Source organism: Chenopodium quinoa, unplaced genomic scaffold, assembly GCF_001683475.1.
Source record: "Chenopodium quinoa cultivar QQ74 unplaced genomic scaffold, ASM168347v1, whole genome shotgun sequence".
Lineage (NCBI taxonomy): Eukaryota > Viridiplantae > Streptophyta > Magnoliopsida > Caryophyllales > Amaranthaceae > Chenopodium > Chenopodium quinoa.
The window spans coordinates 2,379,798-2,391,890 of record NW_018743292.1 but is presented as its reverse complement, the minus strand read 5'-3'; the positions used below and the strand labels follow the sequence as shown (position 1 = coordinate 2,391,890).

Genomic DNA, 12,093 nt, shown 5'->3' with positions numbered 1-12,093 from the left:
TACTATCATTATATAGCATCAATTTAATTCACCGTATAGATTCCAAGCCCATAATAACAGCAACAATTGATTCCAAGTAATAATTGAAACACCAACAACAATTGATTCCGAAAAGAAATTTATTGGTCAGGTCTATAGTAATACAAAAGTTTACATCTGAATCTGTAAGCAAAACAAAAACTTATTGATTAATTTGGTTCAAGAAAACAACTTCCAAGTTACACACAACTCTACTGCTTCTCTATTTCTGTAATATCACTATTTGTCTTGTTTTCTCTTTCATCATCCACTCTAACCTTGGTACCACAACAAGCCTTCTTCTTGTGATCATCTGCCTCCTCCTTAACTTTCCTTTGGCAACAACCCATCACGCGACCCTCCTTCCACAACTCGGATCTCCTCTCAATAAACTCCAAGTTCTCCTTCCAAACCTCTCCATTGGCATAAACTTCCTTCTTCCAAATTGGCACAGACGCCTTAAGTTCATCAATCAAATACTTACAAGCATCCAATGCATCATCCCTATGAACAGACGACGTGGCTATAAATATACTAGTCTCACCAACCGAGACAGGACCAAGACAATGAGCCACAGCAATCAAATTAAGGTTCCACATCTTTCGAGCTGAAGTACATATGGACTTAATACACCGTATTGCCATAGGTACATACGCCTCGTACCTCAGCTCTACTACGGCTTTGCCATCAAATGTATCACGCGTCGTGCCAGAGAATGTCGCTATTGCACCACATTCAGGTGCACGAACAAAATTAATGTACCTAACTATATCAATTGGGTTATTCTCCTCTAGTATTTCAATAAGAGTTTTCTTCTCCTCTTCTTCAGCCATTGTAATAGTTTGACTTTCACACTGACAGAGTTATACTAGTTTTCTTGCAATTCTGCTAACACCATCTAAGTTCCAACTACAAACAAATCAATTTCAACTTTGCATATCAATACAATCATCTATGTTTCTGGCAAAAAAAAATGTTCAAAAATTACAAGAATCAGATTTTTGTATTGAAATTTATTTGCTCAAGTACTCAAATTTTATACCCAACTCTCAATCATAAAGTTAAATTACTTCTTAATAATGGGGAAAACACAATTTCAGATTGATTACAAGATTATTAGAATAAAAATCAATAAGGATTGAGCAATATGATACAAACAATTGGAATTAAAAGATGAAAAATTTATTAAATCCCATCATAAATAATCAAATTAGAAGATAAAATAAATGGAGAATGAAGAAAATTGAAACATCAAAGTACCTGGATTGAGTGGTGTTTGTGCACGAACAATAGAGAGAGAATAGATTCAATAGACTAAGAAGGAGCATACCAAACACGACACTACCTAAGATAACAAATCAACAATAGTTTATACAACTACAAAGATTCCTCTCAAACTCCCCAAAAAAGAACAAAAAAAGATAAACAAATGTGGGTCTACTTTGACATTGATGGTAAATAAGCAAATGGGCAATATTGTCGTATACATTCAGGTGTAAGGTACATCAAAGTTTATACTACGTATTTTGTTCATTTGATGTACAATTATAAATTAGCAATAATTACAAAATGAGTGGAAAAAAAGTACCAAATATTATAACTTATCTTCAATAGTTTGAACATATGATCATCTATAATTTTGGACTCGTTTTATGAAAAACAATGCAAAGTTATACGAAGTACTTTTTATGTTTGGTTGTCATAAAGAGTGTGAAATTTCAACGACGTTAATTGTTATACAGGGATAAAAGGATAAAATAGACAACTTGTGTTGTTTTGGTTCGTGTCAATAATCTTAAAGGACCTAGAGTCGTAATTTATTAAAAGATATTTCGTCTTAAAATTAAGCTTAGCAGGAGTGCTGATAGGATTTGCTTCAAAATTTCAATTATAAAATAGTACTTCTACACACAAGTTCAACAATTTATATTTTAGTTATTTGGAAAAACTGTGAAGTTTATAAAAAGTTACAAAATATATTATAAAAATATACTACTACGTACATTGAGAAGATTCTAACAAATCAACTCCAAACGAGATAACTACAAATTATTCCCTTCATGTTTAAATAAATAAAATGTTTCCTTTTACACGTATGCCAATGCAACACTTTAACTGATAATATCTTTAATTATCAATAAGCCACAAAGACTATATTTATTCTTATGTATAAATCACAAATATTAGTCAAAGCGAATTTGTGAATAGTAAAAAAAGTCAAAATATTTCATTTATTTAAATGCGGAGGAAGTATGTTGGCTATTACCTATAATTGCAGGGATTTTCAATTGGCGTATATTTTAACCCCTTATATGAGAAAGAAATTTTAAAAATCTAATTGGTAAGAGATTTGTTAGGTCATTCAACCCTCCAAGCTACTGAGAAGCCACAACTCTAAACCACATTTTTTGAGATAGTCACATACTCACATGTCAGTCTATCGATTCACTCATCACAATTTCACAAAATTTATGTGATTTTTTTTTTGTCTTTTGTGAATTCATGCAATTTGGTGACATGATTGTATATAATAGACATTCCAAAAATCAACAAAATGTAATATTTTAACCAAAGAAAAAATGAACAGAAACAAGACAACAAAAGTTATTTTCTTTTTTCTATTAGCAAATCAACAAAACCACTCCCATATGATCAAATAAATCAATCAATCAGAGGCTGTCAGCCCTGCCTTAATCTTTTTTACAGGGACACAATAATAAAAATGAAGGAAAAAAAAAAAAAACCGACAAACCCAGGATTCCCATGAGATGAACCTGAAAAAAAAAATAAAAAAAAATAAAAAATGAATGCCTCTGTGGTTAGGAAGAGAGATGGCGGGGTGGTTGCACACTAGATAAACCATCACACAATGACATTGTCGAAGCCTCTTCTAAAACCTCTCTATTAGTGCAAACTTAATATACATGACACGTTCCTGAACTTTGATAATTACAATTAACCGAAAGGTCAGGGTGGTGGAAGTTTAAGACCCTAGCAGTGTTCTGTCACCAGGACCAGCCAGCATAATCTGCCAATAAAAGGAGTGAAGTTGTTTAGAATTTGACAAAAGCGGAATTTTAAGGGTACTATTAGTTATTTAGCTTATATCGAATGCATTAACTTCTAGAAGCTTGAGCTTACATTACAGTCGAAAGCAAACCTCCTGGCCAACATAATGGCTGCGTTTCTATCCCTTTCTGATTCAAATGCTATAATGAAGCTCAAGCCCTGCTTTACTTGCCAGAATACTGCTTGTGCTGCAGCATTTCCACCACCTCTTACCCCACAAAGCTGAAGAACATTGGAAAATAAAAACAAAATTACACCGATTGTTTCCTGGATAATGAATTTTTTACTCCACTGAAAATGGATCATGGATGTTAATATTTTAGACAAGAATGGTCTTAGTAAAGAAAATTTACTAGGAAAATTAAGGTAAAATACTACAATCAATACATAAGTAGAGAGTTTGTAAAGGTGCACCTGCATTGCAGACGAATAGTACTCTTTGGCAATTGTTGTCTTGCCCTTGCAAAGCTTCATCCTCATCTTTCCAACATGTAGAGCATGGATTGATTGTGATGGTTGATCTACGCCATTCATCTGAGTGATTACTACCTGTAAAGCACAAAATATTTCAAAAATCAAATGATAAACTTGGAATATATACGATTTTGAAGTTCAAAGAACACAAAAACTTAGGGAAATAAGTTAGGGGTGACTCGTTATATCAATTTGAACTTACATTGAACTCCGTATCATGTCTACGCACAAGAGCCTCAACATAGCTTCCCAAACCTGGTGCTGTTGAGCAAAAAACACGTTCACATTTAGATTTGTGACTTTAGGTTGCTACAAGACTGGACTAAGAAAAAGCTTTCAATAAACTAGGCAAGTCAGATTCAAAACAATCATGCAATTGTTCGTGATCATAAACTAACCAGGATCAATTGGACCAGTGGAAGAAACCATGGCTTTTCCACCTTCGAAGGTGATTTCTGCCTGCAAGGTTCGTCCAACATCAAACGGCTCCGGAGCATAAACTTGTTTATTGGCCCCTGATACAACATTTAACAACGCACATAGTTAGCAAGGAAAGATATGACCAATCTTCTCCAACTATTGCTTCTTGACTTGTTAATTACAATCAATAACTAGTGAATTAGAAGCACAAACACACAATACACACCCCAACCCCCAAAATACCCAAAGAACAAGGAATGTTTAAAAAGGAAAACATAAAGCACGCTTTGAAAAACGAAATAACGGTTAGGAGGGGGAGTTCAGATGACTGCCAACTTCTGGGGTTGGTTCATGAATTCTTAAGACTAAAATTTACATTTGTACCCACAAATTGCCCATCACATTAGACAGAGAATGGAATTGATCAAAGAATAGCATAACTAGAGTATAATCAACGAAGCAGCAACATAACAAGTGTTTTCATACAATGAGAAACAGTATTTTTATCTGAAAGATGTGCAAAAGGGTCCAATCTCAGGAATATTGGAATAAGTGGACCCAAATACTGAAGGCATGTTCCCAATATCTTAGCAATTGATACCTGAAATAGGCTCCTTTTTCTCACTGTCAGATGCTATCCGGTACCACTGAATTGAGCACTCTGAGAGCTCTGCAGCCTCATCAGAACGTGTTTGGACACGCAAAAATGAACCTAATAGCTCTTGGCCATCAATTTCATATAAATGGGAAAATTCATCCTCGTTCTTTTTCTTCATTATCAACTGCAAAAGGTAGAAAAATTTAAAATTATGCGTACAAAATTGATAGAAATAACGAAGGGAGCAAACCCAATGGAAGCACTAAACAAATTCCAAGGCATTTAATTGTACATTTATAATACAGCAAATAAAATCAAATTACACTGAAAGAAGTGGGAAGCAGATTCTTCTAGGGAAAACTAGACTTTTTTTTTCTTATTACTTTCTTTCCTTTCATACCAATCAGAAAATTTTATCAGATGTATTCTCGACATCACCTACAATATGAAATTCCAATTCATAGAGAAAATAAACAGGTTGCAACCACCACTAGTGTCCCTATATACTTAGACCCGTGTGAGAAACTTGTTTCGAACGCCGGCTGCTATACCCTTAGAGCAGAGTGAAGCAGAAATGCCCTCGCCCGGGGGGCTACAGGGATATTATAAATTCTAACGACATTCTCGTACATTCACAGTTTTTGAAGCTATAAATTCAAGGAATTCAGAAAAGCTGTTTAGCAAAACCCTGAAGAAGAGGAGACTTTCCTTATCGAAGGAGGTAGGACTTATATATATAAAAAAGTCTCAAGAGAAAATTTAAAGCCAATAGCTATAACATATCTTGTATAGATTTAGCCACTCAATGCATAGCAATGGAGTAAATAACAGGAGCCCACTTGACAGAATTATTGTCTATAATCTCTATACAGCAAAACAGATACCAGAGACAGAACCCAAAACCCTATCAAATCAAGTTACTCCTATCAAATCAAGAAGCTAAAAGGTGTCACACACATTTCGAAATGGTACGGAAGATAAAATAAGAAAAAGAACACCATAATACCTCCTTTTGAAGTAGAATGGAATGCTTAGACTTCTCAACGAGCTGAGTCCTTAATGCTCGAAGTTCATATTCCATGTCCATTACCTGCAAAGATGACGATTGATAGAAATAACCAATAAGTATACACTAAAATAGTAAGAATACAGAACTGCAAATAAATAGGCACAAACAGAAACAAGAATGCTTACTTTGCTAGGCTGATGGAGCATTTTGATGCGTCTAGCCTCTTGAACTTCTTTCATTAATTCTTCATAGTCCTGATGATGCGAACAGAAATTTTAGAGAGAGAAAATATTCTACAGATGCTTGACAGGACTGGCTTAATAAGAAAGTATCCCCTAATATCCTCAAACAGATGGTACAGAAGTATAAAGAGTGCAAATGCATAGAGCTGAGTCAGGGCCTATTTTGAGGAGAGTGTAAGCCATGACAAAGAAGATGAAGTTTGAGATCACAGCTCCGCACTGTTACACTACTGATTAATCGGAAATATGTAGCCTCACGATACATAAAGAAGGGGGGGAGTTTAGAATATCAAAACCAATGACATTGCTCAACCTGCTTTCCTGATGCTCGGGATGTTTGCTCATGTTCCTGAATGGCTTCTTCCACACGCTGCACAGCTGCTCTGGCGTTTTCAATTTCAGAGCGAGCAATAGATCTTTCCTCCTCAACAAGCCTTTTTGCTTCTTCAGACGCCTAATTGATAAGCAACAAAATAACAGTGATAACTATCAGCACATAAGCGTAATCATGAACTTTGAGCTTATTAGCCTGACAATAGATCTTATCTCCTCAGCAAGTCTTTTTGCTTCTTCCACTTAATTATGCATGATGAGTATGAAAAGGTGAAGCTCAAGTTTGCTTAGAAGAAGGACTAAGGTAAATGAATAAACTCATTATACAGGATTAAGTGGAGCACAAAATATAGCAACTTCAGAAGAATCAACTAGCCCTTTACAAATTCAGGATACCAAATTATGGAATATGACAGCATACCTGCTTCAAAAAGTGTGCTAGCCTTTTCACCTCCTCCTTTTCATGAAGCAATTCTCCTTCCCTTTTGGCTAACTGAACAGCTAGAGCCTCAACCTGGGTTATGATAAAGGGTCAGTTATTACCTCAACAAACACTCAATATATCACAAAAAAACTCTTAAGCATCTTGGCTTAACAGCATCATAGGAGCTTACCAAACAGGAGGTCTGCGTTTTGGTCCTTAGACCCCTCACTTGAGATGCGAAATTATTAATTAATACTAGTAACTATGTCATTAAAGGCATGGTAGTTGGAACTTGGAATTTAGGGAGTCTAATGCAGCAAAGTGTATAAACAATACATACAGAAGGTGGCTGATGATACAGTGAGCAACGATCAATAAAAAACTTACAACTTTCCTCATTAACTAACCCATGTTTAAGGGATATCTTATGATAACTTGCAGGAACTCAGTGAGTCCTTCACCAGCAAAGGCTCATAGCAAATCCGATAGCCTAACTATGTTTGGATAGAGAGAAATAGAGGGAAAGGAAGAGGAGAGAAAAGAAAGGATGCATCATCCTTTGTTTGGATACCTAATGCAAGAGGGGAAGGAGAGGGAATTGGGAGGATCCATTTTCCTTCCCCTTTTAATAAACCAAATCCCTCCATTGTTGGAGAGATTTGGAAGGAAAATGGAAGGTCACCTTCTCCATCCCCTCACTTCCCTTTCCCTTCCCTCATTTTCCTTACCCTCCCTTTTCTTTCACTATTGTTATCCAAACATAGTGTAAATATAGCATACATTAGAGTTTCTGGTGATGTAGATATACCCCAAAACTATTTCATATTCTTGCCAAAAAGCATGCTAACTATAAACGAACTTACTACTGCTTTGCAATCTCGTGGCCTAGCCTTTCTTTAGTCAATCACTTCATCCTCCTTCTAAAACCCAGTCACACCTGTCTACTGAGATACTAGAATACTGACTAGTATGTAAACCAGTATTCTTGAAGAAGTCTTTAGGAAAATAGCTCAATGGCATCGTAAAAAAAAATTAGCTTACAATTTAGTTTAGTAGATTATAAATCCCCATTACTTTGCATAGCTATTTTCCAAGGATTGGTGATTATGTGAAGTTTGTCATATTGCAAGCAAAAAAAAATCATCGTGTTGCTGGTTGAGAAAATTTCTAGAAATGCAAGTGCTACATAAGAGCAGGATATATATCTGTCTCTATGTAGCACTGGAACAAGCAAATATGTTCACTAGAATAGCACAGCCAAAATGAAAAGATGGGAGAAGAGGAGAGGAAGGCGGGGGGGAGGGGGAGGGGGGGGGGGGCAGGCATAGGGGATCTTGTTTGATCAAACTTACCATGGAAATAGCTTGTTCTACATCTCCCTTGTTTTTACCAGTCACACGACCCCTTAAGGATTCCAAGGCATCTCTAAGGTTCCTCAAAAGAACATGCTTCTCCAAAGAAGCAGCTTCCTTGAGTTTATCCTGTATTCAAATAGCATAATTTAGGTCCATGTTGACATTACAGATTATCAACTATAAGAAACTTCATTTATGTGTAGTTTCAAGGTATATTAGATAGACTATCTTTAGGTCAAAAACATTGGATATATCAAGCACTATCAGCAGAGATTATAATATCTATAACAATTAAACCACATGGGAGAGAGCGACAACAAGCAAATTAAAAACAGCTGATAATAACAAACACTAAGGCTACAAGAGCTGGTGAGCACAAAAGTATGTGAGTGAGGCTATAAAAGAATGAAAAACCTCTTCTGACAACTTAGCAGCAGCTGCCAATCCCTTCTCGAATTTGTGGGCAAGATCACGAACTGAAAGGCGTTTTTGCTGTTCCAGTAACATTGCAGTCTCTCGAGCAACAATCTCCTTCATTGATACCTTTTGCTCATCTTTGACCTCCAAAACCTGATTATCAGACCCTATCCTGTAATTAGGAAACCGACTTGAAAGGAATGTCACGTCAGCTGAAACAGCCGGGACATTCTCCTTTTGCATTGTTGCAAATTCACGAGTCAACCTCGTCATGGTGCCGGATTCCAACAATTCTGACGTTATCAAGCACAAAACAATATCAAAATCAACATGTAACTACATGAATTCCTCTCAACAAACCCATTACTGGAATCTAAATCTATTACTACAAAGACTTCCCAACCTAGTGCTCTTAAAATGTGGGTCAGTGTTCAGTTCACCAAACTGAAACCCTAAAGTTAAAGACAACCACCTAAACGTCACTTAATTCACCTTTTACCTCCCCCGATTCCTTCCCTTTCTTTTCTCAAATTAATGGGAAAAAACCCAATTCAAAAGGGCTCCAATTACATGAATAACAAACTAATATAGTTTCATAAATCACATCTAAAGCATTCCAAATAAACCCCAACTGTAGAAATTCAGGCAAATTGTATACAAATATCAAGTCAAGCTTTAAAATTCCACATAAAGTTGTCACATTTCTTAATTACTGTAAGACAACCAACTTAAGCCCTAATTTAATTACTTTTCATGTAAAATAAACAGCATAAATTCAACAAAACACCAAAATCATAAAAAAGTGGGGATTTTGAAACTTACAGATCATGAGAATGCAGAAGAAAAAATGGGTTTTCCTGGGTTTTTGAGATTCTTCCACCAAGTAAAAATTCAAGCAGGTATATGCAAGCTCAAAGAAATTACACCCAATAAAAATCAAAGAAATTAAGAGATAGAGAGAGAAAGGGATGAAGAAGAAGAGGGTTTGAAGGGGTGTGAAAGAAAAAGATGTTTGCTTTTTGAAAAAAGGGCAAAAGCAATTGGCCGCTCTCAGCTCACACAACCTTCTTCTCCTTGTTTTACTACCCCCACACTTTCTCTCTCTAAAAAAATTAAAACTTTATTTGTTTATTATCTGGGAAAATCTGTCCGAGTAAAATGCTTCAAACTTCAAAAATTCCATGAAAGGGGGGCCCACATCACTTGTTTCTTGTTGCTGATCTTCATCTCACAGACTCAGTTTAGTTAATTAATTTACGGAGTACTTAATTTTATAATTATCACTGTTTAATTTGTGATAAGATAAGATTAATTAAACTTGATTTGGGGGTGATTAGGTACAAATTTAAGACTAATTTGCCCTTATTCAACAGTTGACCAGCTGGTGTAAATGAGAAGGAAAAAAAAAAAGAATGTCTTGAAATGTGAATTACGGAAGTTTAATTGTTTGTCCTTTTCTATATTTTTGGCATATTAAATACAGATTTCTTGATTATTATTATTATTATTATTATTATTATTAAGCTATCATCTTCACATTCAGTTGTTGGTTGAATCATTCAATAAACTGTTATTATATCACTTCCAATTTACAACTGGTTACATACTTGTATTTTTCTAGAACTTTTTTAATTTTATCATTCAAATTTTGCATAGTTTGGTGGTAACAGATTGTCATTTTCACCATATCACTGAAATGGTATTTAATTGGAGTTGTTGTACCATGCAATTTGAAAATAATTAGTGGGATGACTTTTTCCATTGGTTTTTTCCCATCAATTATTTGTTCCCTTTCAGTTTACTTTTTTCCCCGTTTGAAAAAATTTAAACACAACCTGTGATATTTGGAAGCTACTAATTGCAATTCCCATCTTGGAAATCTAAAATTATGTCATCTGAAATGTACCTAGTATGTAAATATGGAGTAATTAATTAATTTTAACATATAAGATAAAAATTAATAATTTAAATAAGAATACAGATAAGTCTAAAATAGGATAATAAAACCTAACAATAAGTTCCGATAAGACTTGAAGTCCAATAAGATAAGATCCAAGTGAATAAGTTAAGATACTCCGTATAATACGATACAAAAAAAGCTAAATTCAGGTAAAGAAAAACAATATCTTGCTATGCCAGAAACCAAGTTGTGTTAACAACATATGTTTATGTTTATGTCTAATTAACCCTTATAAAACACCTACAACATGAGATTGTTCCTTTTTCATGTCAAAAAAAAAATAAAATAAAATAAAATCCATTTACATGATGCAAATGTTGCCCACACACCTACAAATTGAGCATGTTGTATGGGTGAAAAGCAAAAAATTCTCTCTATGGCCGAAAATTCTCTTCCTGAAAAACCTTCTTCTGAAGAACAAGACTCAATCTCTCGATCCACGAAAAACCAAAAAGAAAAATTAATCATCTCATTTTTTCTAATGAGAACTCCCTTGCTGCTGACAAACCAGTGCTTATTCTACCTCATCCCACCTCTACAACAGCCTCTATGTCTTTTAAAGACATGGTAGCTAATGAGGATTTGAATAGATATAATGTTGTTAACAGAAATGTGATTGATATTGATGATGAGGAAGCGTCTAATGATGATGAACTCCGGAGGGGATTGTCGATGATCCGATATGTCCTATTATTTTGCTATCAAAGGAGAAAAAAACCAGATTGCGCAAACCATGGAAGCACACCCTAATCATCAAGATGTTTAACAGTAAGATTGGGTACATGTCTTTGATGAAAAGATTAAAGAAGAAATGGAAATTGAAAGGAGAATTAGTTCTCACTGATATTGGGCATGATTATTTCATAGCTCGATTTTCTAGTATTGGAGATTATAACCATGTCCTTACCCAAGGACCATGGATGTTAGATGACAACTATCTAATTATTCGCAAATGGGTTCCAGACTTTATTCCAGATGATGCTCCAATGCGCTTCTTAACAGCATGGGTTCGCATTCCCCATCTTTCTGTAGAATACTTTGACTCCAAGTTTCTACACAAGATAGGGGGAAAAATTGGGAAGGTGGTTCGAATTGATAATAACACTGATATGGCTTAAAGAGGACAGTTCACAAGGCTGAGTGTTGAACTTGATCTTTCTAAGCCTCTGCTTTTTAAGTTTTGGCTTAAAGGTAAGGTGTGGCAAATCCAGTATGAAGGGTTACGTATGATATGTTTCAAATGTGGAAAGATTGGTCATAATGGTGATCAATGTAGCCTTAACGAAGTAGCTAATGATGATCAATTAACAATTTCTACTCAGATCCCTTCAGTCCAGCCAATTCCCATGGTTGAAAAGCAGGATTATGGAGCTTGGATGATGGTCAAAAAACCACCACCAAGGAGGAGGCCGACCAAACCAGACAAAGCTCAGACCGTAGCTGGAGGAGTTGGTCAACCCAAACATCCTAATTCAAACTCTCAGCAAAAAGTCAACAATACATGCGCAATTCAAGGAGGGTCAAGATTTTCAATTTTGAATAATCAAGAAAAGGAAAATATTGATCCTGAAGAAGATAATCAAGGTAAAATCTTTGCCTAGGATAATGATAACATTGATTCCTCAATCAATATGGTTGACTTAACTGGCTTTCCTAATCAAGATAATTTTTTTACCAAGGATAACTCCTTTATTTTAGAAAAAGATACACCCAATCCTAAAGTGGGTGGTCAATTCCTAGGAGGATCGAAACAATGGCAGGAAATAAGGAAGCA

At 35.2% G+C, this 12,093-nt stretch overlaps 2 protein-coding genes across 3 annotated transcripts; both read right to left on the bottom strand.

Annotated features, from left to right (window-relative positions):
• Positions 1 to 101: 101 nt before the first annotated feature.
• Positions 102 to 1,436, bottom strand: LOC110736333 (molybdopterin synthase catalytic subunit-like). 2 transcript variants are annotated; one of them, XM_021916533.1, is made up of 2 exons: positions 1,279 to 1,436; positions 102 to 978 (listed from the first exon to the last, which is right to left on the bottom strand). In XM_021916533.1, the coding sequence occupies exon 2, from the start codon at positions 849 to 851 to the stop codon at positions 231 to 233; it is 621 nt and encodes a 206-aa protein (XP_021772225.1). In that variant the 5' UTR covers positions 852 to 978; positions 1,279 to 1,436; the 3' UTR covers positions 102 to 230. The 2 variants fall into 2 exon arrangements, with proteins under 2 accessions (XP_021772225.1, XP_021772224.1); XM_021916532.1 differs by having other exon boundaries at positions 102 to 927; positions 1,279 to 1,433.
• Positions 1,437 to 2,610: 1,174 nt separating this feature from the next.
• On the bottom strand, positions 2,611 to 9,565 carry LOC110736331 (stomatal closure-related actin-binding protein 1-like). The gene is made up of 13 exons (XM_021916530.1): positions 9,182 to 9,565; positions 8,357 to 8,652; positions 7,940 to 8,068; positions 6,585 to 6,677; positions 6,144 to 6,284; positions 5,774 to 5,842; positions 5,586 to 5,669; positions 4,583 to 4,763; positions 3,960 to 4,076; positions 3,764 to 3,822; positions 3,502 to 3,636; positions 3,160 to 3,309; positions 2,611 to 3,046 (listed from the first exon to the last, which is right to left on the bottom strand). The coding sequence occupies exons 2-13, from the start codon at positions 8,630 to 8,632 to the stop codon at positions 3,002 to 3,004; spliced, it is 1,479 nt and encodes a 492-aa protein (XP_021772222.1). The 5' UTR covers positions 8,633 to 8,652; positions 9,182 to 9,565; the 3' UTR covers positions 2,611 to 3,001.
• Positions 9,566 to 12,093: the final 2,528 nt, after the last annotated feature.